The 27,098-nt window shown below is 39.2% G+C and overlaps 1 protein-coding gene across 2 annotated transcripts in view; it reads left to right on the top strand.

Moving 5' to 3' along the window:
• The window catches only part of Usp3 (ubiquitin specific peptidase 3), a 74,743-nt gene that overhangs the window by 18,427 nt on the left and 29,218 nt on the right, over positions 1-27,098 (top strand). For both annotated transcript variants that reach the window (XM_006979311.4, XM_076576566.1), the window contains exons 2-4: positions 6,838-6,898; positions 11,619-11,750; positions 26,717-26,800. In XM_006979311.4, coding sequence (XP_006979373.1) covers positions 6,838-6,898; positions 11,619-11,750; positions 26,717-26,800 — 277 coding nt within the window. The remainder of the gene's footprint in view (positions 1-6,837; positions 6,899-11,618; positions 11,751-26,716; positions 26,801-27,098) is intronic.

Below are 27,098 nucleotides of genomic sequence, written 5' to 3'. Positions count from 1 at the left end.
CACACACACACCACACCACACCACACCACACCATACCAAAAACAGAATAGATAGCAAGGTACATTTCAGTGGATTAGATTGGAGAACCACGATCTAGTGTGGGTTCCAATGCCTGTGAGTTTGCTGTATTTCAGTGGTTTTGGTATTTGATTTACTCCAGTCCTTTAAATGTTCTTACAGTTTTTTTCTTTTAAGTTTATTTATATGTATGAATGTTTTGTCTGTATGTGTGTGCACCACATGCATGTCTGGTGCCCATGGAGGTCAGAAGAGGGTATTGGATTCCTTGGAACTGGAGAATATGAATGGTTATGAACGTGGTGATGTGGGTGTGGGAACCAAACCTGGTCCTCTGCAAGAGCAGCAAAGTGCTTTTACCAGCAGAGCCATCTCTCCAGCCCAGTACTTAAATGTTTGAGTTGACTAGCATCTTACTAAGGTGTTTGCACCTCTTTATGTTGTCTCGCAGGATGTGCTTCTAGATGTATTTTATTCCTAAATATTATACTAGGCATGTCTGATTTTAATTATTCTAACACTAAGATGGTTGTAATAATTTTGAAATAAACTTATTAAAGTCAGATTTTATTTCCTTTAATGTAACTTTGAATATAATTTAATTTAAGTCAGGCATAGAGATATCTGAGAGACTTGCTGGCTAATGCTGTGTATTAAGAGATTCCTCTGAAAATATGTCAGATGCATTCTCTCTCTCTCTCTCTCTCTCTCTCTCTCTCTCTCTCTCTCTCTCTCTCTCTCTTTCTCTCTCTCTCTCTCTCTCTTTTTTTTTTTAATTTTCGAGACAGGGTTTCTGTGTAGCTCTAGCTGTCCTGGAACTTACTTTGTAGACCAGCCTGGCCTTGAACTCACAGAGCTCTGCCTACCTCTGCTTCCCGAGTGCTGGGATTAAAGATGTTCGCCACCACCACCCCGACTTGCTTCATATTTTTTATGAAGTCCTTACCATTGCCATGTGAGGTAGCCATGTCCCATCTGGTGGTGAAGAAGCAGGTTCTGGGACCAACTGTTAGGTTAAAGTAACAGGATTAAAAAATGGTGGATTGTAGGCTTTAAAATCCATGCTTGGATCATTAAATACAGGACTCTAGCTTGTTTGTTTGCAGTCTACAGAGAAATAGTTAAATTCCTGCAAAGGCAATCCGTTCTGTTCCATATACTTTTGTATGAAGATGGAAGGGTTCTTTTGTTAGGGTTGGGGGGTCACTCACTGATCAAGGCTTTTGCCTAATTCAAACAATGCAACAGAAGTTCTGATCATTGTGTTTCCTGGTAAGAATTTTAAGAGAAAAATCCAATACTTCCTCAGAAATCTTGGGGTTCTGATTAAGATGTGGGTTCCCAATACTGGGGAGACCTGGTGTCAGGCTTTGTTGAGAGTGGTGGGAATCAAGTGACAATATCAGAACTCTTGGGGTGAAGTCAGAATTAGAAATAGATGGTGTAAGTATCTTCAACTCTTAAAATTACTCAGTTTTCTAAGTTTAACTGTTAGTACAATCTGAGGTTTCTCAGAATGGTTATTAAATAATATAATCCAGAGAGGCAAAAGGATTGAAGGATAGGCTTTGTAACTTTTCATGAGGAGGAAAAGGAGTCCTATAATTGCCTAGAGTGCTTTTAAGAATCTTCACCTAAAACAGAGTTATTTTAGAGGAAGGGTGCTTTGGAACTTTTGAAGATTTTGACGTATTAACTGAGTTGTAGGTGGAGTTTTCCTGTGCTGGCACCCAAATAACCACTCAGAAACTTAATATCAACTGTAAATGCTTGGCCAATAGCTCAGACTTGTTACTACTTAGCTCTTACATTGTAAATTAACCCATATTTCTTCTCTGCCCTCTGCCACCTGGCTTGGTGCCTTTTTTCTCGGTATGGCATGTCCACATTGCTTCTCCTTCTTCTTCTGCTTGCTACTCCTCAGGCCCTGCCCTCCTGCCAGCATTCTCAGTCTGGCTCTCCTGCTTAACCTTATCCTGTTCAGCTGTTGTCCAGTCAGCTTCTTCATTAACCAATGAGTATATATAATATATACTCACATTGTACAGAAAGATTATTCCATAGTGCTGAGCTTTTTTTTTTTTAATGTAATATAGGGAAACATTAGGAGTGATTATACTTACTAAAGAATTAATCAGTTTTAGGGCTGGGAACACACATGACTTTGAGCTTTTGAGTCTCTATAATAATGTTCAGTACTGGAAGGTTCCCAATGTAAAACAGGTTAGTTCAAGATAGACTTCAATGCCTTAATCTTCACTGCCTTGTTATGCCTATGGACAGCTTCAATTCCTGTTGGTGGAATTCCTTAAAGCTCCCTTGCTCATTTAACTAATAGTGCTGGGAATGCTGATGAGCCGTTTGGCAGATGGGAAGTATGTTCTGTGCTGGGTGGTTATCTATCACCGCATCCTAGTAATTCTAAATAACTGTGTGCTTTGCTTACAATTTTGTGGGTCAGAAAAAAACTTGTCTAGGATTTCATCAGGCAGAGTATCTGTAATTAGGACATCTTAACTCACATGTCTCCGTGTAAATGATTGCTTCTCTGTGCCCCCATGATGTCATTTCCTCTGATCATTTCAGTTTAGGCTTACAGTACTTCTGTTTCAGTAGTCAGACCACTCACATGGTGGCCAACCTCCCTTTGAGCAAGCATTCCAAACAACAGCAAGGGGAAGAAGCAATGAGTTCACAAGACTTGGATTTGCATGGGATCACTTTGTCATATCCAGCTGTCCCGGGCGGTCACAGAATCAGGAAATGAGAAGGGAGAACGCTTAGTGGGAACAACCACAGAGCAATTAAGCAGAAAGGGAAAACTGTTATGACAAATGCTTAGCTGACTTTACTAATGGATGATTTACTCATCTAATGGTTTAAGACTGGAAGAAGAAAAGGCCAAGGATAAAAAGAGAAGAGTGGAAACAGTTTTCAAGGAAAGGACTGGGCTGTGCTTCCTAACTGTCTTCCTGGCCTGGGCCTGAACTCTTGGTTCTGCAATCTGCCCTTGAGTCTTTGCCTGGCACGAGCTTGGGCTTTGGTGTTCATGCTTGCTCTTCTCTGTTTCCATCTCCACTTAGCCCCTACAGTCTTCCCGGGCTCACCCTCTGGCCCTGGCTGCCTCTTGTTCTGTCTAAGAACTCCATGTTGTCTTGTTACCTGGAAACACGATGGCTATAGGACATTACATGCCTTGCTCTTAATTTCAGGGAAAATGGGCTAGTCTGCATCATATTTCTACTTCTATTTATGGACCCTTTATGATGAATGATGCCACCTTATCCTTAAATTTTAAGAGGACAGTACTTTTACTGTTGGATCTTATGTGGAATGTGTGCATATACTTCAATATTAAATTAAAATGCTTTGATTATATTTTTACAAATCCATAGTTATAATATTCAGGTTTTTATTTAATTTACCACTAATGTTTTAAAATCATAAATCTACTAGTATAAATTTATAGTAGCAATAGCTTTAAATTTGGAACATTAAATTTGTTATTACAAGAAAAGTAATGTAGTTTTGTAACACTTCAGACAGTGTAATTGAAAGTGAGAACAGGTTTATATGTCTCTATTCCCTACACTGTTCTCTTTGGGGGAACAGAGGCTTGTTTTTTGAGACAGGGTTTCTATGTATAGCTTTGGCTGTCCTGGGATGTGATCTGTAAACCAGGCTGGCCTCAAGCTCAGAGATCCATCTGCCTCTGCTTCACCCAGTGCTGGGATTAAAGGTGTGCCACCACCACCCAGCTTACATAACTGTTTTCAACAGTTACTGTTTATCTGTCCAGACTTTGAAACAATTTTTTGCAGCTGTAGACACAGAAGCATATAGTTAAGGTGTCTTTTAAAGACAGAAGTGAAGCCAAATGATGTGGTGCATTGGCACATGTTATACATGCCTGTAGTCCCAGCTACTCGGGAGGCTGAGGCAGGAGAATAAAGCCTAGGGAGAGGTTCCAGACTAATTTGGACAGCACCATGAGACACTATCTACAAACACAAAACAAGGGTCAGCAAACAAAAAATGGCCTTCCTACTATGGTGACTGAAGCCTCTTAAGTCAGGTACTTTGGAGGATGAGTCAAGAGGATTGAGAATTTGGGGCCAGCATGGGCTAACTAAGTAGCAAGACCTGGAAAAGTAGCATGTTTTAGACCTACTGCTTGGTACCAGTCTGTTCCTTTAGACAATGTATGAAGGAGTTCCAACTGTCTCAGCAGATTAGCAAAATACGTAACTTCCTCATGCCTCTTTTCTGAATATAGTTCATACCTCCTGGGATTGTAGAATATTAAATGAGGTGATAGTCACAAAAGTTATAATAGTTCCTGGCATCATAATAACACTGGGTGCTATAGAAATATTAGCTCACTATAAATGAACTTTATGTTAAAGAAGGGTATTGTTTGTGTTGCTAAAATATTTAGAATGTTGCAGTTTAAGATTGTGTGTTTGGGTAAGGCTCTGTGTTTCCCTGTTGCATCAGTGTTTGTCTGTGGTAGTTTGAATAGTGATTTTAAGTACTTCTCACCTCCGTCCACAGCACTCCTGTAGTGAGATGCTGTTACTGATAGGCATCTACTGTGGTAGAATGCTTGCCTGTGGGGTGATGAAGTTGTGTTATTTATTTGTTGGTGTTATTTACTGGGCTTGAGAAAACATGAGAGACAACGGAACCCACTATAAGAATTTTCATTAGGAAGGGAAAGGGTGGAGATGGATAGGCCTACCGAAAAGAAAGGTACGAGCTACCTGTGGCGATGGCAAGAAGGACAGCAGGGAGCGGGAAGAGCCTGTCTTTACAGGTCACCTTGCGCATGTGTATGTGGGCTCGCGTGTGCATAAATTATGTGACCACACTTGGCACGGATTACAGATTACTTAGGACGGACGTAAGGTCCTGCAGTGACTTAAGCATTTTGCCTGACTGCTGACAGCACTTGCGCGGTCATGTGACTGCAAAAGTGGCTAGGAACAACAACAAGGTGGGAAAGACAAAACCTCGGAAGACCATCAGGCTTAGAAATTGACACTATATTATATATACATACATATGTATATACATATACATATATATTTATTCTTTGGTTAAGCCTCTTGTTTCCCTTAGATTAACAATAATCTCTCTTTTTTAAAAAAAGGTTGGCAAACCCATGAAACAAATACAGCTATTGCTTTATGAAATTTTGTGTTTTCAAGCTGTATAAAATACATGTGTATCATTTTAATAAATAATAAAATAATTGGAAAAATGGATTATTTATGTTTATTTAGTGTGTTTGCCTGCATGCTATGTACCGTGTGTGCCTGTTGCTCTTGGAAGCCAGAAGAGTATTGGATCCCCTAGAACTGGAGTTGCCATGTGGGTGGGTGGGGGAACCGGGTCCTCAAGAGCAGCAGGTACACTTACTGCTGGGCCATCTCTCCAGTACTTGTTTAAGCCTTTTAAGAAAATTAGGTAGAAAGTAGAATTGGAAGAATTATATTTATGAGGAGGTGATGTGAGTGCCTTTCCCCCTAGTTCTAGCCTGCTTTTAAAATGTTAAGATTTGAGAGGGTATGTTAGTCACTACCTGCTCTCCATTTTACAATGAAGACATAGAAAGGAGTCATGATATTCTCACTCTTGTCGTCGCTAGTAATGATGGAAGAGACAATACTAGAATCTGGGCTTCCAGTTCTCACCTTTCTGAATTCTTGTTTTTTGTTTTTTGGGTTTTCCGAGACAGGGTTTCTCTGTGTAGCCCCTGGCTGTCCTGGAACTTGCTCTGTGGACCAGACTGGCTTTGAACTCAGAGATCCGCCTGCCTCTGCCTCTAAGTGCTGGGATTAAAGGCATGCACCACCACTGTCCAGCTCATAAGATCTTTTTTTTTTTTTTTTTTTTTTGTGATATATATTTTTTATTTTACAATACCATTCAGTTCTACATATCAGCCATGGGTTCCCCTATTCTCCCCCCTCCCACGCCCTCCCCTTACCCCCAGCCCACCCTCCATTCCCACCTCCTCCTCCATGTTATGACAGGTTCTATTCTTTAAAATGACTGAGAATTAAATTTATATGATTACATATTGGACTTGAGTGAGATAATTGAATGAGGAAATGGAAAACATTTCTTTGAAATGAGTTGCTGGGAATCAAACACAAGGACTCCAACATGTTAGGCAAATGTCCATCACTGAGTCACAACAGCCCAACAAAAAATTGTAATCCACACTTTAAAAGTTTCTGTACCTTCTCCTGCCTGGCTCTGCTGTAACACTAAATGAAAATAATTGTCTCACACCATCATCAAGAATTATGTGCATTAATTTTTCATATTTTCAGTAAAATATTTTTAGAAAACTAAGATTAGTGTTAACTGTGACTTAAGGTTATACCTCTAACTAAATCAAGGAAGAGTTGCTATTTATAGTTGTATATGACCTAAATGGAAAATATGTGATTAAAAGAGACTTAAAAAGAAGAAAAAAACGCATCAAATGCTTTTAATGGGAAACCAGCCTATTAACCTATTGGGAGACTGCAAAAGACACTAAGTAATGAAGGGCACGTGTGCATGTGTGTTGCATTTGTGGCGAGGCTGTTTGACTTGAGGCAGGTCCAAGGCACAACATCGTGGGCTAGCCTTTTCCTTCTGATCCAGTTTTCGGTAGCCATTGTCTGTGTAAGCTCACTCCTAAAGTGTGATTCCTCAAGACACCTGCAAGGCCGAGGGATTTATAATCCCAGGACACCAGTAGAGATTGGGGAACAATGGGAAATAACACAATCCAAATGCTATGTTGTATTTTTCTTTTATTAGTGTGCAGGTCCAACAAAAGCCCCTGGGTCTGTTTGACTTGTTCAAGTGTCCACTGTGGAAGGTACGTGACATATTTATTATTCATTACCCTACTTGCTTAAAAAATTGCCTGAAAGCTTTATATTAAAGTGTATTTAATACTTTTGTTAATCATAGCATGCCATTTTTTGTAGTGCTCTCAGGTTGAATACTTTGTTGTCTGATACTGCAAGGGAAAATCTAGGGGGAATCCCTTTATGCTGCTATGCAGAATTAAAGTTTGGTAACCAAGATAACCTACTAGTAATATTTGCTTGGGAAAATGAAACAAGGAAACTTTTAAATCTCGAAACAAAAGTTTAGCAAATGATTGTTTTTTAAAAATCTTTTGAGTAGGGTAAGATTTAAACCCACTTCAAAGTAGTGCACTTGATCGCATGTTTTCATTACTTCACCATAATCAGCATGGAGCTGGTCTTGTTTCACTTGTTATCTGCCCTGTCTACTTCCTTTACTGACGTGAATCAAATCCCAGATAGATTTTCCTGGGGGAAGAAAATCCTAAAAAGAATTAAATATTTACAGATAATGGAATTACCTTTGAAAGTGACCTCTCTGTGTAGTTACTTATTCCTGCCAGAGATTTCAGTTACAATATTTTGCCTTCTGAGTCTTGAGATGTGGCTCAGTTGGTAGAGCACTTCGCTGGCATGCATGAAACCTTGGGTTCTGTTCTCAGCACTGCACAGCACTTAGTGTGGTAGTTATTCCTGTGTTCCCAGTTCTCACGAGGTAGAGGCAGGAGGATCAGAAGTTTAAGATTATCCTTGGTTATGATCAGCCTGGGTTATAGGCTGTCCTTGGTTACACGAGAACTTGTCTCAAAACCAAACCAAACTGAAATGACAAACATTTTGCTTTCATGTAGATTTAGTAGCTGCCATTTCAGTCCTGAGCATTTCTTTCCAATTTTTGGCTTTAAAATGCCATTATTTAGATACTTCAATATCTACTTCTAACTGTAGCTTAAGGATATTTCTACTTCTTCCATTTAGCTTTAGAAATAATCTAGTCTGAGAGCTGAGTATGGTAGGTCATGCCTGTAATTCTACATGTGGGAGGAAGATTGCTGTGAGTTTGAGGCCAGCCTGTGGGAGTTCTAGGACAGTCTAAATTAAAGAATGAGATCTTTGAGCCAGGTGGTGGTGCATGTCTTTAATCCAGCACTTGGGAGGCAAAGGCAGGCAGATCTCTTGTGAGTTCTAGGGCAGCCTGGTCTACAGGGCTAGTTCCAAGACAACCAGGGCTACACAGAGAAATGCTTTCTTGAAAAACAAAAACAAAACAAAAAGAAGACAAACAAAAAAAGAATGAAATCTTCTCTCAAAAAAAAAAAATAAAGCAAACAAAACCTAACCTACCCCCCCCCCAAAAAAAAAAAAGAAGGTATGTTGGGGAGGGGGGAAAGATGATCTACTTTGAATCTCTTCTTGCAGTCACATAACAGCTAAATCACAAAGATTTGAGTCTATGTTGTATTTACTGGGAATATTTTTCCATTGTTACTTTAAATCCTCATTGCACGATGAATGCATTTTTTGTTGTTCAATTATCTTGATTTTTCACATTGAGTGTTGGAATTGAGTATCCTTCCCATGAACACTTAAGAGTACCTTTGGGAAATGTTGTGTATCTTCATTGTGGTTGCTGTGGTTTCAAAATCTCCAGGATCTGGGGAGCCTGAAAATACTTTGTTGAGATAATTTTTTAAAAAGACAAGTAGAAGCACTTAAATTCTCCACTGAGGAGTTACCTCCTTGGGTAGCTCTGAGAGGTGAGGCTGACAGTGCAGTAAGGTCATGTGGCTCCTCCAGGGTCTGCCGTATCTAAATGCTGAAGGTCATACACCAGTGGAAAGACTAGGACATTTCTGAGAAAAAAATGGGAAAGATTAATGTGCTTGACAAATAGGAAGCAACAAACAGTTCTCTGGGCTTTGGAAAAGTAAGTTGAAATTTTCTAGACTCTTCAGGTGGATTCTTTGTAATCAAAGGCAAATTCAAGTTTAGATTGTTTGTTTGTTTGTTTATTGAGACAAGGTTTCTCTGTGTAGTCCTGACTGTCCAGGAACGCTCTCTGTAGACCAGGCTGGCCTCAAACTCATAGAGATCCACTTGCCTCTGCCTCCCCAGTGCTGGTCTCAAAGGCGTGCACCACCACCACCTGTCAAGTTTAGATTTAACTTATTTTCAGAGAAGTATTATTAGTTGATTAAGTAGATAATGGAAAGCAGCCTGCTTTTGATCTTGGCATCTCTTATGTAATTTTAGTTGTTGTTGCCAGATATACCAATTTTTCAGTAACTTCAGACTATCTGCCTACAGGGAAGTCTTAAATGAATATCCTTTAAGTTTAATGTTTCAGAAAATATGGTGTCTCAGCAGATCTGAGGTAAACATTCTACTGTTCTGTACAACACCATCCTGCTTAGTTTCCAAATTCTGGACATTGTTATTGGGATCTGTGACATCCATGGTAAACTTTGCTTCTTGGGCAATAGACCATGTGTCTTAAAGAAGTCAAAAATCTCAAACTGTGAGGGAAATACTTACTTTTATATAAGCCAGCTTTATACTGTTAACTTCTGACTAGTGAATTTGGATATTGGCCAAAGCATTGCTAATTTTAATGTCATCCATCAATAATTACACTTATATCACTGACCTTTAGAGGGACATTTAATACCACTTCTTTTATCGAAATTTCAAGTTAGTATAGTGGGTTTCACCATGCCATCTTCATACACAGATGTCAGTATCCTTTGTTCTTAATCACACCGGAACAATTTAAATACAGAGGACATTTGGAAACTGCAGCATTGTAGGTAAAGAGCTTCTCTGTGTGTACTATGTAACGACGATCAGTTTCCAAAGCCCTCAAGTGCTTATGCCATTCATTATTGCTGTTGTGAAGGCATTCTTCATTCCCATTCTCCATGGTATGTGCTAAAAAGACAGACCATGAAGGTGGTTACTGATCTTATACAAGTAGAGTTTAGCTTTTCCGTTAAACAGCAAGCGCTTCTAGCGTGCAGCAACCATTGTATCAGTAGTGCTTCATGGGCCCACTCTGAGCAATTGGTTTGTTATTTACAGTAGTTAAATATATATGGGGAAATGCTAATGAAGTGAGCACACACACACACACACACACACACACACACTCATTTTGAGTCATGGATTATTTAATTTAATTGCCCAATGATCCATGTGATACACGTACTGTAACCTCCAGTCACAGGTAAGAAAACAAGTACAGAAAGGTTAGTAACTCATTGTGCTCCTATGGCCAGCGTATGAAAGGCCTGACTTTGAAAGGCCAGCTTCTAAGCATGTACCCTTAATTGTTATTTTATTTTAAAACTCAGTCTACTTTGGGAGGCCGAGGATCTATGGTTTTAAAGTCCAGGGTTAAAAAGTATTAAAAAAAAAAAAAGATGGAATTCTGTGTTGAGGGTAAGTGTTTAAGTTTTCTTGGAATGTAGAGGCTGGACTTGAGCCGACTACACACTGCCACTCTCCTTCCCCACCGTATGTGCAGCTTCTGATTAACTATACTTACACTGAACCTGCTAAGTCTGTTTACTTTGGTGCCAGTGAACCAGCATTTGTTTTCATCACTTGAGGTTTTAATTCCTGCCTTCTGCAGACTGGGACTTAAAGAAAGACTGCAGACTTTCAAGGAACTGGGATGTTGGTGTCCCAAGGGTTTTCTAGTGGAGGTCAGGGTCAGCGTTCCACAGCCCTTTAGGTAAAGTGTAGATGGATTTGGGTGCAGACTGTATGCTTATGGACGCTTACTTTGGTTTCAGTTTCCTTGCTGTGATAAAATGATTTATTAGGGCTGGTGAGATGGCTTAGTTGGTAAAGGCACTTGCCACCAAGCCTGATCCCCCTGGATGGACCTACTTGGTAGCAAGGGAACCTACTCCCATGGATCATCTTTCTAGCTTCTGCTTGTGCACCATGACATGGACCCCCTCCCCAAATAAATAGATGGAATAAAACATGGTTTATTAAACTTGAGTTGGTCATGTGATGGTGGCACACACCTTTAATCCCAGCACTCGGGAGGCAGAGACATCTGGATCTCTCTGAGTTTGAGACCAGCCTGGTTTACAGAGCAAGTTTTAGGACAGCCAGGGCTACAAAAACAACAACAAAAAACCCACAAAAGCAGAAACAAACAAAACTTTGAGTTGGGAAGCTACAAAACTGGTAGGAATATAACCAACCGTTGGCTATGTTTGTCCACATGGAGAAATTGCAGTTTCCCTAAACTTAAGAAGATGGTTTGTGTTTTGTTTGGATTGTTGTAAACAAATGCATTTCCATGAGTGTTGCTGATGAGGCATTCAGAGAAAAGGTCTGTAAGCCATATCCAGGAGAACACAGGTTGCCCTACTTATTGTCTGACTTTCACATTGTAGGTGCAACTCCAGCATATGGCCCTGGGAAAGGAGGTTGATTAATTTTGTTTGTTTATTTACTTATTTTTTTTAAATAATAACTCAAGCTGGGTGTTAGCAATTTGAGAAAACTTTAACAAGGGAAAAAAAAACTATAGGGAAAGTATGAACATAGAAGTTAATAGTGATACTATAAATAACACTGAAATATATCACCAGATGATTCATTTTTTTCAAGAGTTCTCATTCTAATTTGGTTAACAATTTTATTATCTTTTACTAATTTCTAAAGCAGTATTTAAATTAAAATAAAAATTTCACTTGGCTTTGTAAGGTATGTGAACGGCCATGCAAAAAAACATTATGAAGATGCACAGATCCCCTTACCCAACCATAAGAGATCCGAAAAGCAAGAGAAAGCTCAGCATACAGTATGTATGGATTGCAGTAGCTACAGCACATACTGGTAAGTTAATATCCTCTGGAAATGGTATCGGTTTAACAAATGTGTTCTTACAAGTTAAGCTTCTTCGTTTGAAAGATTGTTTTGATAATCTTCCTTATCTCATTGTGGTTCTATTCTCCTCTACTTCCTGAGAGGTAAATGTCAAGAATTCAGTGTTACCAACTCAGCATTTCAGTCTTTCTTCCCTGCAAAGTATCTTACACTTTAAGGGGAGGTTGGAGATAGCCATGCCAGGTTGTGTATGCCCATATTCCTAGCATTCTGCAGGCTGAGCAAGATTCTGAGTTAGAGGTCATCCTGGGCTACAAAGCTAGATCCTGTATCCAAAAAAGTATAGGTTGGAAGCTTTGCTGTCTCCTCGTAACATAATGTACATGTCCATTTCCTGTAAGTGGTAGTAGTCATGTCTATTTTTGTGACTACTTAAGAGTGAGTTAATCAGGCTGCAGGTGATGTTTAACAATTTGTTACCCATGTGGTATATGCAGAGAAGTTGGAATTTGCAGTTTTAACTTCTGTGTGAAGCAGGTTTTTTTTTTTTTCCCTGATAAACAATTTTTTAGTTGTTTTACTTTCAGTTCTAAGGGTTGCTGACATTGGGGGAGCATTTAGAAGACCCTTTTAGAGTTATTTATTATGTATTTGCTAAATAGTCCTTGAATGTTACACGAAGGCAGTACTGAGCAGAAATGGGTAAAGTCCAAATATCCCTGTTTGTTGACTTGCTTTTGGTGAAGGGTTTGAGACAGGGTTTTGCTATGTGGCCCAGGCTGGCTCATACCTCAGCCGCCTGAGTGCTGGGCTTCTATCACCACACCCTTTTCCAGGTGTCCCCCAAACCCACACTTTGTGTTGAAGATTTTCCACACTGTCTGTATGTAGTTAACTTTAGGAGATGTCCAGGAAAGAAAATGAGACCAGTGCTTTTTCAGGTCTCAATGTTTTACAGGGTTAGCATAGTTAAAATTTGACTATTGAACACGTCTGTTAAAAGTTAAGTCATTCAGACAAGTATTCTTTGGTACTTGGAAGAGAGGGGGAGAGAAGCTTAGAGATGGGTGAAGATCTCAGTAGAAGTTAGTGTTTTCTGAGATTTTCACACTAAGGCAGTGCTCACTCGCTGTTGCTACTGTTGTGGAATACTCCTCTCTACCACAGCTAAGCATTAGCCAGATTGCTGCTGCTGCTGCTTGAGCCCGGGCCTTACAGAAGACTCTACCCCCAGCCACGTCCTAGCCCTCCACAAAATCCCTGCCCCTTTTATATACCAGAATGGCACAGTTTCTTGGTCTGTAGAATCATGTGTTCTGTGTTTATAACCATTTCTGCTTTAGAGAGCAGAAATTCAGGTCATCCTTGAATGTCTTTACCTCCCCACCATAGTCATAGGTCATATCAACCTGTGTGGTGCAGGTGCTGACAGCATTCATTCCTGATTTCAGTTAGCAGCGTGCATGGGATATTCAAAGGGAGCTTTGTAAACACAGTTGAATCTGTATGCTGAAAAAGCTTGCTGGTGCTTTTCTTGCTATTGGTAAAATTCTGAGGAAATGGCAAATCTTTGAGGAAATTTTAAGGATCAGCTTAATGGATTGAAATTATTTTCATAGGTCTCTATAAGAACATCTATTATGTATTTTAGTGGCTTTGCATTTTTGTTAACTTGACATTGGAATTTAATTTCTTTTACATTGCTGTAGTAGACAAAGGTAGTAGGCATCATTTCATGGCTGAATTGAATTAGAAGATCTTGAACCTTCGTGGAGAATGCACTCGGGAGTGGCAGAAGCTTCCTGGCCAATTGCCAGTCTTTTGTGTGTGGTTGAACAGAGCTGCAAGTGTGTGGATATCCAGAGCTTCTGAAATGCAGGAAGGAAGCTGCAGCTGGAGGGGTCGCATTAGTGCTGCATTTGTGGGCTGGAGAACAGAATGCCAGGGAACCACACTGCAAAATTACACTGACATAGAAATGCCCCAAAGGAACTGGTGATTGTTGTGAGCTCATGAGGCTTTGGGTGAAATTAGTGTTTCCTCATGCCTTAACTGTCACAGAGGAACAGAGTTCTCTAAGTGGGAGTTTTGTATCATTTCTCAATGCAGTTTAGGAAATTCCTTGTACATCAGTTTCCAATGGCTAGACTGAATGGTAAGGTTCAAAGGTAAAAAATTTGAATATTTGATTATTAAGCATTTTTACTTCAGCTCTTCCTCCACTTCCTCTAGTAGTAATAATTGAACCCAGCGCCTTGGACATGGTCAGCAAACACTACTGAATTGTATCCAAGTTTCTTATTATTTTTATTTATTTGAGACTAGGTTTTGCTAAAATATTCAGGCTAGCCTTGAGCTTGCTCTATAGGAGCCCAGGGGTTAGCCACTCAAATGCTGGGATTACAGGTGTGAGCCACCACACCCAACTGCGAAACCCTCCTGAGGGAGACCTGCTCCCTCTTTTTCCCCCAGGGTACTCTTGTGGAGGGAGAAGTGAGAAATATGTAGATAGAAATATAGAGGAGAGAGACAGTTAGAAACACAGGATAGCCTTGGGAGGGCCTGGGTCAAAACCACCAGCCCCTTCTGTCTCTGCTAAAGGGCTGTTAAAGGAATGCCAAGGGGTGGAGCAAAGACCTCCCCCAGCACAGCCAAGTGCAGACCATCCCAGACACCAGGTGACCATAGACGTGGTCCAGCCATCCCCTAATGGCAGCACTGCTGTGTAAAGCAAGCTCAGATCTCATTAGGAAACGTTTGTGGGCTCCCACATCCTCCACACCCCTTTAGGGTTGGTGTTACAAGATATTCTGAGGCTAACAGTTGTTATTGCTTGTGTGTGTTCGTGTGTTCACATGGGTGTAGAGGTCATAGTTGTTAGGATGTCATTGCTTGGGGTGACATTACCTTGTTGTTTGGAGACAGGATCTCTCGGGGATTTAGGTTAGACAAGGCTGTCTGCCCAGAGAGTTCAAGGGATCCCCAGGGCTGGGGTTACAGATACTACAGCTTTTTACATGGGTATTGGAGATCACACAGGTCCTTAGGGTATGTACTCTACCAAATGCACCATTTCTCCAGCCCCTGCTTACAGTTTTTGTCTTTGTTTTCTTTTTCCAAGAGTCTTGCTCTGCCCTTTCCTTGTATATGAAGATATTACTGAAAAGTCCTTTCTCTAACTCCAGTTACAGAGGATAATTTCTGTTGAGCTTGTACCCCCTGGACACTAGTCATTTCCTGCTACATGTCAGTAGTTTATAAACCTCCTTGGAGACTGCAGGAACCATCTCTAGATGGTTCTGTTTTCCTCCTTGTCTTATGCAGACTAAGCAGTGTGTGTTTGAATGATGAAGGGCTGGGACAGGAGCTCAGTCCTAAAGTGCTTGCCCAGTGTGTGGAAGGCCTCGTTTAGCCTCTATACCGGGTGGAAAAGCTTCTGTTAGCTAGCTTTAAAAGAGGGGATAGGTGTACCAAATCTGTAATAGTCTGTCCTTTGGTCATCAGAGGAGACTGAAGCCACATGACAGAAGGCCACATTCCCTTCCCTCTGCAGATGGGCATCTTTGCAGGGAGCTCCTTTTAATTCTGATAGACACAGAGCCTCCAAAGAGAAAGCATAGACGGTAAAAGTTGTGGTTTGGACAAGCCCACTCCCTGAAAAAATCCAATTAGTATAAAACAGAGGTAAAGGACGGTTTCAGTAAAAGTGAAAGTCTTCCCAAGATTTTCATATAAAGGCTAATTTTCAGTTTATTGTTTGTTAAGTGATGTTTTTCCCTTCCCATCCTGTTCCCTTCCCTACCTAATATAAATGGAATTACATGTGGTATATATTACTGTAGTTGAAAAGAAGCACACATTAAAATCAGTTTTATGTGAATAGACATATGAAGGCAATAGATTAAAAGTACCAAATAATTAATTGATATCTGACTTAGTCAACTTTAATCCTTATGAACAGTAGCTGAATGAGAATGAAGAATTATGAAAAGAATGTTAAAATTACTAGAATGTCTTTTTTTCAAAAGTATCTTTTCAAACTATTGTGAAATATGAACAAATTCATGTCTAAAAACTGCTTGTATTTCAGATTGTTTTTTATTTTTTACTATATCTGGTGCTTTATCATTTTAACAGGATTAAAAAAAATTAAAAAGTTATTGTCACATAAACTCTTTAAATATAGATTTGATTCACTCCCTCTTTTTTTTTTGGGGGGGGGGGTATTTCGAGACAGGATTTCTCTGTGTAGCCTTGGCTGTCCTGGATCTCCCTCTGTAGGCTGGCCTCACAGAAATCCACCTGCCTCTGCCTCCCAAGTGCTGGGACTAAAATCTTGTGTCATTACTGCCCAGGTTTCTTTCTCCCATTCCTTCCTTTATGTTCTCCCCCTCTTTAAGGTGGGGTCTAGTTCTGTGATCAAGGCTGGCCCCAAACTCATGCTTCGCTTCTGAGTGTTGGGATTGCTTCTCCCCTCCTTTAGATTTCCCTCCTTTCCCTTGTGAGGGATGGGGGGAGGGTGGCAGGAGGAATCCTCGCTGTGTTTCCAAAGCTGGCCTGGACTCCTGGGCTTAGGCAGTCCTGAGTGAAGGGGGGAACCACAGGCTTAGACACAAGCTGTTGGTGTTTTCAAGAATGGAAAGCAGGAGAGATTTACTTAAAAAATTGTGTTTTGAAGTTTAAAAAGAAACTTTGTAATAGAAGCGACCTCAAATCTTGAAAGACTTCTGCTTATCTGATTTTAACAGGAGGGGGATTTTATCTGAGTGTACTCTTTCATTTCCATAATTGGGTATTGGCGGCCAAGACATTAGAATTTAATAAAAGAATTTAAATATACACTTGATTTCTAAAGACTTTCTTTTGGATTTTAACTTGAATAAGTTTGAAACATGAAATCATCAGAATGTCAGTTTGCTTTTTCTTCAGTATTTGTCATTTATAATAAGGTGGTTGGTTATATTTGTAAACATCAAAATGCTATGCATTTGAATGAAAATGAATTAAAAACTTAAGAAATCTACTGTCCCCTTTGTGAAGGCACTGTCTGCATTCTAGATGCTGTCTTTTGTGGTATTAAACATGCTTATTATATGAAGTGTTTGCTCCTTCACTCTTGCTTAACAAAGTTGCTTCATTTGCATAATGGTTCTTTGTGTTTCAGATGCATGGAGAATAGTTTTATTAGGTATATTTTCTTAGTTCATCAAGAATTTGATGTGAAACTTTATGTAATTAGTAGTTTCCATAATACCATCAACAGCAATAAAAAAAAAACAATGTTTGGTACATAGAATGTTCAAGTTAAGAAAGAGGTGGAGATTTTTCTCTCTTTTTGGGTATGATATATGTTATTCAGTATAGTAGCAGTTGAGAAGTCCAGTGTCAAGAGTGTAATTGAGAAATTCAATATTTTGTTTTAATTAATTTCATTAAGAAGAATTTAAGTAGCCCCATGTAGCTAGTATTGGATAATTTAGCCTCAGCATATCAGAACTTAACATTGTGACTAAATTAATTTTATGAAACTCCAAAAACTTTAAGAAATCTGATAGAAACTCCAGAAAGAAGTCAATTTCAAAATAATTTTTGTTAATTAAAATAATTGCAAATAACTGTACCTTAAAAATGAACTCATTAAGATGTTTTAACAGCTAGATATTTAGTAAGTAGAGTTAATTTCATTTCTAGTCAGCCAACATTCATTATCAAAAGATGTCCCAGATTATTTTATCCTAAAAGCAAAAAATATTATTTTATAAGTATTGTAAACCAATCCTCATTTTTAATAAAACTACTGTTACCAAATATGCTAATTTTTAAAACTTTTATTTTTAATTCATATACATATGTATTGTGTCTGAGTGTATGCCACGTGTGTGCAGATGCCTGTGGAGGCCAGCAGAGGGCATTGGATTCCCCTGGAGCTGGAGTAAGAGGTGCTTTGTGAGCCTATCCATCGTGGGTACTGGGAACTAAACTTTCGTCCTCAGGAAAAGCTGTCTTTCCAGCTCCCCAAATATGCTTTGTAAATGTTATTTTTTCATTTTAATGTTCAATTTACCTCATTTTTCTTGTTTTGCTTTTGTTGTTTCTTTTCCTCCTTTCTACTAAATAAATGAGCCTTTCTCCTTACCTAAAACGTAGTCTGTTATAAGTAGAGCTCATATTTACTTGAAGATGTATTGAAATCAAGAAGTAGGAGGCTGGAGAGGAGCAGGGAAAGAAAACCACCGTTGCCAGGCGGTGGCGGCGCACACCTTTAATACCAGTGCTCAGGAGGCAGAGGCAGGTGGATCTCTGAGTTTGAGGCCAGCCTGGTCTACAGAGTGAGTTCTAGGATAGCCAGGGCTACACAGAAAAACCCTGTCTTGAAAAACTGGAAGAAAAAAAAAGTAAAGAAAACCAACATTTATTGATGCTCTATTTCCCTTCAGTGTAGTGTGGTAAAATCAAATATTATAAAAATTACATTTTAATAAGTAAGTGTTCTTATTAATGACATAAGAGTGCTTAGACACAGGGCAGTTGTGAATACTTAAAAAAAGTGTGTGTGTGTGTGTGTGTGTGTGTGTGTGTGTGTGTGTGTGTGTGTTTTGCCCACATGTATGTCTGTGCACTGCATGTGTATCTGGTGCCCTTGGAGGCCAGAAGAGGGCACTGGATTTCCTGGGACTGGAATTAAAGACTATTGTGCACTGCCATGTAGGTGCTGGGATTTGAACTTGGGTCCCCTGGAAGAGCAGCCGTCTTTCTTAGCCCAGTGTGGAGACTTAAAAAAGAAAGGTTTTAAAGATCATGGAAAGAAGTAAAAATGTAGTTTTTCTTTAAATTAAGCCTTTTAAAAACATTCATTTATGCTGGGTGTGGTGGCATACACCTTTAAGCCCAGCACTAGGGAGGCAGAGGCAGGCAGAGCTCTGAGTTGGAGGCCAGCCTGGTCTATAGAGAGAGTTCCAGGACAACCAGGCCTACACAGAGAAACCCTGTCTCAGAAAAACAAAAACAAAAAAAAACAAAAACAAAAACAAAACAAAAAACAAAAAAACCCAAAAATTTATTTACTTACAATTGTGTGTAACTATAAGTGGGTGTTTCCAAGCCATGGTGCATGTGGAGGTCAGGAGACAATTTGCAGGAATTCTCTGCTTTCATCATGGAAGTTTCAGGGATCAAATTCAGGTCATCAGGCTTGGTGGCAAACACCCTAACCACTGATTCCTCTTGCCTGTCCAAATTTAGTTATTCTTCATAGTTGAGTAAAATTGTATTAGTTAATGGTACAGTATAATATTAAATAATTTTAGAACAGGTAGTATCTTAGATGCCCTAAATTTTCAGTGCTCATAAGAGAGAAATCATGTAGCCCTCCTGTATACAAATGGCAAATGGACTGAGAAAGAAATCAGGGAAACAATACCTTTCATAATAGCCTCAAATAATATAAAGTGTCTTGGGGTAACTAACCAAGCAAGTAAAAGTCTTGTATGATAAAAACCTTAAGACACTGAAGAAAGAAATTGGACAAGATATCAGAAGATGGAAAGATCTCCCATGTTAATGGATCAGTAATATTAATATAGTAAAAATGGTCATCCTACCAAAACTAATATACAGATTCAATACAATCCCCTTTAAAATTCCAACACAGTTCTTCACAAATCTTGAAAGGACAATCTTCAGCTTTATATGGAAACACAAAGAACCCAGGATAGCTAAAATAATCCTGAATAATAGAAGAACTGCTGGAGGTATCACCATTCCTGATTTCAAGTTGTACTATTGAGCTATAGCAATAAAAACAGCATGGTATTGGCACAAAAAAAAGACATATTGATCAGTGGAATCCAATTGATGACCCAGACATAAATGCACATACCTATGGATGCCTGATATATATATATATGTTTTTTGAGACAGGGTTTCTCTGCGTAGCTTTGCGCCTTTCCTGGAGCTCATTTGGTAGCCCAGGCTGGCCTTGAACTCACAGAGATCCGCTAGGCTCTGCCTCCCTGGACACCTGATTTTTATAAAAAAGTCAGAAGTCCATACTGGGAAAAAAAGATAGCATCTTCAACAAATGATGCTGCACAACCTGGATGGCTGGCTGCGTGTAGAATAATGCAGGTAAGTCCGTACTTACTCCCTTGCACAAAACTCAAGTCCAGTGGATCAAAGACCTCAACATAAAACTAGATACACTGAGCCTGATAGAGGAGAAAGAGGGGAATAGTCTTGAACACATTGGAAGACTTTCTGAATAGAACACCATTAGCACAGGCACTAAGTCAACCATTAACAGAAGGGACTTCATGACACTGAGATGCTTCTCATGGCAAAGGACACCATCGTTCATACAAAACAGCAGGCTACAGAATAGGAAAAGGATTTTTCCCAACTACACATCTGATAGGGGGCTAATATAAAAAATATATTAAGAACTCAAAAACTAGATATCAAGAAAACATAACCCAATTTAAAAAATGGGGTATAGATCTAAACAGAATTCTCAAAAGAGGAAACTCAGACAGCTGAGAAATACTTAAAGAAATGTTCAGCACCCTTAGTCATCAGGGAAATGCAAATCAAAAGTACTTGGAGATTATATTTTATACCTTTCAGAATGGCTAAGATCACTAACAAAAGTGACAGCTTATGCTGGTGAATATAAGGAGCATAGGGAACACTCCTCCATTGCTGGTAGGAGTGCAGACTTACACAGTTACTGTGGAAATCAGTGTGGCAATTCCTCAAGAAGATGAGAATCTTCCAGCTGTACCCATTCTTGGGCATATATACCCAACGGTCATTTTATCTGGTAATACAGAGACACTTGTTCAGCCTCGTTCACTGCAGCTCCATTCATAATACCCAGAAACTGGAAATACCTTAGATGTCCCGCAACAGAAGAATGGATAAAGAAAATGTGATACACCTACACAATGAAGTATTACTCAGCGGTTAAACAAATCATGAAATTCACAGGCATATAGATGGAACTAGAAAAAAATGATCCTCAATGAGGTAATACAGCCCCAGAGAGACAAATGTGGTATGAATTTGCTTGTATGTGGGTATTAGCTGTTAAGTCAATGATAACCTAGCTACTGTCCATAGAACCACAGAGGTGAGGTACAGAGTAAGGGACTAGGAAGGACAGATAGCTCTCCTGTTATGGAATATTAGCTTAAGATGTGATACATTCATTTATACTGTGGAGTATTTGTTTAATGATGCAAAGATGTGTTGCATTTGTTTAACTCTGTGAAGCTGTGTTACTGTGCCTGTCTAAAACACCTGCTTGGTCTAATAAAGAGCTGAATGGCCAATATCAGGGCAGGAGAAAGGATAGGCAGGGCTGGCAGGCAGACAGAATATATAGAGGTGAACTCTAGGCAAGAGAGGGAGGAGTGAGAAAAGGAGGAGAGGAGGACACCAGGGGCCAGCCACACAGCCAGCCACAGAGTAAAGGAAAGAAAGATATGTAGAACAGAGAAAGGTTAAAAAACCCAGAGGCAAAATGTAGTTAAAGAGAAACAGGATAATTTAAATTAGAAAAGCTGACTAGAAACAAACCAAACTAAGGCTGGACATTTATAAGTGAGAATAAGTCTCTGTATAAATTTGGGAGCTGGGTGGTGGGTGGGCCCCCAAAGAGTTTAAAAACATAAAACATAAAACAAAACTGACTATGCTCTTCCTAAGAAAGGGAAATAGAATAGATAGTTATGGATGGAGGGGTGGGGTGGCTTGTAAGTGAAAATGTAGTTTCTTCCAATGGAGTCCCCCTGGAGAAACAAATTACTTTTCACGGAAGGCCCCATGCCCAGCAGTAGATGCCAACAGAAAACAAACTCAGCAGCATCTTTGGAAGGTCCTTTTCTCTGTGTTGTGTCGGAGGTTTTTGTTTTCCTTTTAAAAAATTATCTTTTTATTGTATTTACACATATATATCTCTTTTTTACCCTACAGGTGCCTTTGTGTATAAATTAACGGGTTCCACTTTAGTGTTTTTAATGTGATTCCTGAGTGTGCAAATGAGGGTCTCTGATTTTTGTGCCTTCTCTTGGGCTCTTTTCCTTCTGTTTGTTCTGTTCAGTTTCAATGTGTTAGTTTTTGCATTAATACATTTAATTTTATTATTATCATTCAGAACTCTGTTTTTTTTTTTTTTTTTGTTTTTTTGTTTTTTTTTTTTTGTTTTTTCGAGACAGGGTTTCTCTGTGTAGCTTTTGCGCCTTTCCTGGAACTCACTTGGTAGCCCAGGCTGGCCTCAAACTCACAGAGATCCCCCTGGCTCTGCCTCCCGAGTGCTGGGACTAAAGGCATGCGCCACCACCGCCCGGCTCAGAACTCTGTTTTTTAATGAGAGACAGAAAGGGAGTGGATCTGATGGGAGGGTGGTAGGCAGGAACTGGGAGGAGTAGAGGGAGGGGAAGCCTAATCAGAATATATTATGTGAGAAGAAAATCTATTTTCAATAAAGGGGGGAAGCATATTCAGAGCCAGCAGGATGGCTCAGTGGGTAAGGGTGCTTACCACCAATCCCTAGGACCCACACGGTGGGAAGACAGAGCCTCCGTTTACCCCTTGTTCTCCTACTGCAAGGATTGGCACATGTGCATACAGACAGAAGCACAAGAAACGAATAAGTGAGAGTCAGATAAAAGAATGAAACTTGTAGAGTGATGCTATTTCATAGAGTATTAAAAGTCCTCCAGTAAATGGGGTACCAAGTTTTTTCTCTTAATTGCATTTCTATTGATGAGAAAAGTGACTCATCAGAGCAGTTGATTTTTTATGAATTACAAATACATCTGTTCAAGTAATCCATGGACTCTTGTAATAACCCATATTATCTCATGAAATTCAAATGGGTGCTATGCAAACTAAAACTCTGAGTTTGTCGGCATGAACATAATAGCATTCTTCACATTTTTCTCAAGTTCTGCAAATTCACATAATGCTGATACAGTTGAAGTCTATACTTTATTATTATTATTATTTGAGACTGGGTCTTGATGTGTAGCTTGGGCGGGCCTCCAACTCGGGGTTCGTCCTGCTTCAGCCTCTTGACTCCTGGCATTAGGTGTGGGTGCCTTGCCTAATCAGGATAAACCTTGGCATACTCTTTCACAACTCAAGCAGCCAATGTTGGCAGAAAATATGTGGTCATTAAACTCATTGTCTTCTATTTATTTCAATAATTCTGTAAATTGTGATGAGTTACATTTGTGACTTTATCTGAAACACTTTTAATCACTGCTACCATAATATATAGGTGATTTCAGATCACATATATTTGCAATAAATACATTATGGTGGAACAAATTAAAAAGGGAAACAGTTGTAAGAAATTCAGATCTCTGATGGAGCACTATCTTAATAGAAAATTTTCATACCTATCTGAAAGTGACACATATAAAAACCAATCTTAAAATGTTTGTAGCATGACTTTGATTTCACTTTGCAGTGCTGGGGTCACATAAAGAAGCACTGCACTGGTAAGTAGAGCTGTCACCTAGGGTCAGGTTTTTGTTAAGGTTTCAAATAAATGAAGGCATTTCTTTATAAAATTGTGCATTGTTTGAGACACAGCACCCAAAGTATCAGTTGGGTAGTACCTCTTACCTTATCTACTTATCTACCTACCTATCTCCCTGTCTCTCTCTGTAACCCTGGCTGGGCTGACCTGGAACTCACTCTCTAGATCAGACTGGTCTCAAACTCACAGAGATCCAATCTGCCTGCTTCTGCCTCCTGAGTGCTGGGATTAAAACAACTATGCCCAGCCTCAGTACCTCTTACTGGTTTTTAAATAATAACTTTATTTTTTGAAATTACACTCCTGTCATTTCTCCTATTTCCCTTTCCTCCCTCCAGCCCTTCCCATGCTGACCCTTTGTTCTCTCTCAAATTCATGGCCTCTTTTTCTTTAATTGTTACATATATACATATGTGCATATGTGTGTGTATTCCTAAATACATAGATACAACTTGCTCAGTATGTATGTGATCTCAGGCTAATCACTTGGTGTTGGAGAACCAGTTGGTGCTCTAAGCCCTCTGAAAATCACCTATTTTTCTGATGTTATTGGTTGTGACTAATTTCTTCAGTTATTTATTATTTTTACCAAAAGGCAGCTTTTTATGTTAAAATGCATTTCCTGAAAAATTATTTTTTGTGTGATTTATTATCTCAAAAATATTTTTACACAGCATTTTAATTTTTTTGCCATAGCAAGTTGTAATTACTGTTCTTTAGTTTGTGATATAACTCTTTTAAGGTATTTATTTTTTCCTCTAATCTCTACTTGATTTCTGTCTCAAAAGTATATCTTTATCGGAATATTAAGATTTCTCCCCATTCTGAAAAAAAAAAAAATTAAGTGGGCCTGGCATGATGGCACACACCTTTAATCCAGCACTTGGGAGGCAGAGGCAGGCAGATCTCTTAGTTCAAGACCAGCCTGTTCTACAAAGCCAGTACCAGGATAGACACAGAGAAACCCTGTTTTGAAAAACCATTTTCTCCCCATTCTTTTTGTGTATATAGTATGTGCATGCATGCACACAGCTGTGGTTGAATTTGCCTGTATGTGCATCTAGAGGCCAGTGGTCAGTGTTAGGATCTTCCTCTGTTGTTCTTCATCTTAGTTTCTTTGAACCTGGAGCTTGCTTATACCTAGGCTGGCAACTAGAAACCCCTCAGTATTCTCTCATCTCTGTGCCCATCCCTCATACTCCCCAGTACTGGGATCATAGTCTCATGCTGCCATGCCATTTTTATGTGGATGCTGGGTATGAACTTACAGTCTCACAGTTGTACAGCAAGTCTCCACAGCCCCTCCATTCTTAATTTTCATTTTGAAAATGATTATAATTGATATTTCAGTTTGCTTATCGATCATAATTTACTTGGGTGTTCCTGTAACTGGTGCTATTTGCACAATATGCTGATGTAAACATACTACATTTCTCCATTGTTTCCTAGGAATGCCATTAGACTCTGTTAACATGATTGGTGATGTTCTGTGTAACACTAGAAATGATGCAAGCACCTGGCCTGTACACTGTCACATCTCACACTAAGGATGAAAGCAAAATACAGTCCAGTAGACTGAAGCTGTGGCTAATAGGGAAAGGTTTGACTTGCATCAGTTGTTGAGTAAACACATTAATGAAACTTTGTAAAAGTCAGTTCAGATCTGTTGGTGTTTAGCCACATTAGCACAGCTCTGCAATTTAGTAATGAAAGCAGAGTGGTTCATTTAGAGAAAGGAAGCAACTTGACCTACTTGAGCCAGACTGGCTAAGAACAGGGCAAGGTTATAAATAATTCTATATATTTCAATGTATAAAAATGTTATTTTAACCAATGTAATTTTATATTGTAGGCTGAGCCCATGTCATACCAAAGACTGAGAAGCAAACCAGTTGCTTATTTGAAACCGTTTGTTTCTGTTTCTTTAAACAAAGCAGCCACCTTCAGGAAGCAGTTAGAGGTTTACTTCTCAGTTACATGTGGTGTCATCTTGTGATCTGAAGTTGCTCTTGGACCGAATCTCCTAGTGAATGTTGGCAGTTGGAGTGGTTTTATCTAACTGTTTTATCTAAATGATAGGCACTAATTTATGGAAACATAAAATAAAAATGCAATTCATTCTCAGGGAGTGCTTAACGTTCACCAAGGTACCAAGTGCCTGAAGCCCAGATTTCCAAAGATAAGGTCACCTTACTCCTTAATACATAATGCTGAGCAGCGGGATAATTAATTCTTCTCTTCTTGTAGGCACCTGATTCTAGAAAGAATGATAGTTCCTGGGGTGTGAAAGTTTGTTCTGGATGTTTGTGGGAATGCTAGGAGTTGACCCTGAGAACTTGAAGACTGTCTTAGAGAAATCCTGATTGACAAGTGTGAGGGTGTGTGTTTAGTAATCTTAGATGTTCTAAAGTCTTTAAACACATTCACTTAAATGTTTACTGCTTTGAATAAATGTCATGCCATATGTTTGTGTGTAACTGTTTTCTTAAATTATTTTCCCCTGTCCCTTCCATTTTTTTTATCAACTAATTTTATACATATGAGACACATTTTTGGATTCTGTTACAGATGACCTACTTTTTATTAATTGCTGTGCTTTCAAAATTTTGTTTGCTCAGAATGCTATTTTCATTATTTTTTTGTGCTTAATAAACAAGTGGTTTTATATAAAGCTGCATATTGAAAACAAAACAAAATAAAAAATAAAAAAAACCCTTAGTCCTAGTCTATAAGTAGTTTTTGTTAAAACTGACCTTCTTCCAGGAAAAAACTAAATGCTAATGTACAAATCCAAGTTTATTTTGTGTAATTCCTTGTACTTACTGACTTGCTACCATATAAACTATCAGTTTTTAAAAATACTGTAAACATTTTTTTCTCAAAGCCTTATCACTGTACTGAAAGATGCAGCCTAGGACTGGAAGATCTTTCCAACTCAACAGAATTCTCCTTCTATTAATTAAATGTTGAATATGAATTTTCAGCTTTTCTCTGCAGGTAGTGCCACAGGTTAATTATCTTTTCTCCACCTTTCACTTTGGTTTCTCCTTCCTGAACCCCCAGTAACTTGGGTGAATTATCACTAGAAAGTGTGAGGCTTAATGCCTCCAGGAAAAAATGGGCACTTCTTGTTTCCCTTTCTGTATGGCTCCACTAACAAAAATATAGCCATGAAGCAGCTGATTTCAGAAGAAGTGCTGAAGAGCTTTTGAAAGAAAACCGTGAAAAGATGCTAGTGTTCATTGCCTACGTGCCTTTAAGAAAAGGCTTTTAAAAACATCCCAGTGTTGGAGTCCAAATCCTCTGTCAGCTTAGCTCAGCACAGTGGCCTGCAGAGCCTGTGACTGCTGGCAGCAGCCAGGCATCTCAGTGCCCACTGGTGTGCTTTTCTCAAGCTCTTTACACACATTGATTAGTCCTTTCTTTGCAGTTATCGTTGTGACGATTTTGTGGTCAATGACACCAAGCTGGGCCTGGTGCAGAAAGTGCGAGAACACTTACAGAACTTGGAAAAGTGAGTAGTGGGTCCTGGAATGAACGGGGAGGGGCACTCAGTCACAGAGGAGGGTTTGGAGAGCTTTGTAACCAGCATGATACAAATGCAGTTGAAATGTTGATAAACAAAGCCTTGGGTTTAGATATCTGAAACTCTGCCCATATTTCATTCAATACTTTCCATAAACCATATCCAAGGTCCAAGAGCCTGTTTTTAAATTACTACCCACAAAGTTACAAGCTAGTCACTTCACTCACAAGGAAGAATTTGGTGGTTGCAAGGAAGCATCATAAAAGGACATTAAGATAATTGTAGA

This window comes from Peromyscus maniculatus, chromosome 7 (assembly GCF_049852395.1).
Source record: "Peromyscus maniculatus bairdii isolate BWxNUB_F1_BW_parent chromosome 7, HU_Pman_BW_mat_3.1, whole genome shotgun sequence".
NCBI lineage: Eukaryota > Metazoa > Chordata > Mammalia > Rodentia > Cricetidae > Peromyscus > Peromyscus maniculatus.
Note: the sequence above shows the minus strand (reverse complement) of the source record. Positions and strands in the feature narration are given on the sequence as shown.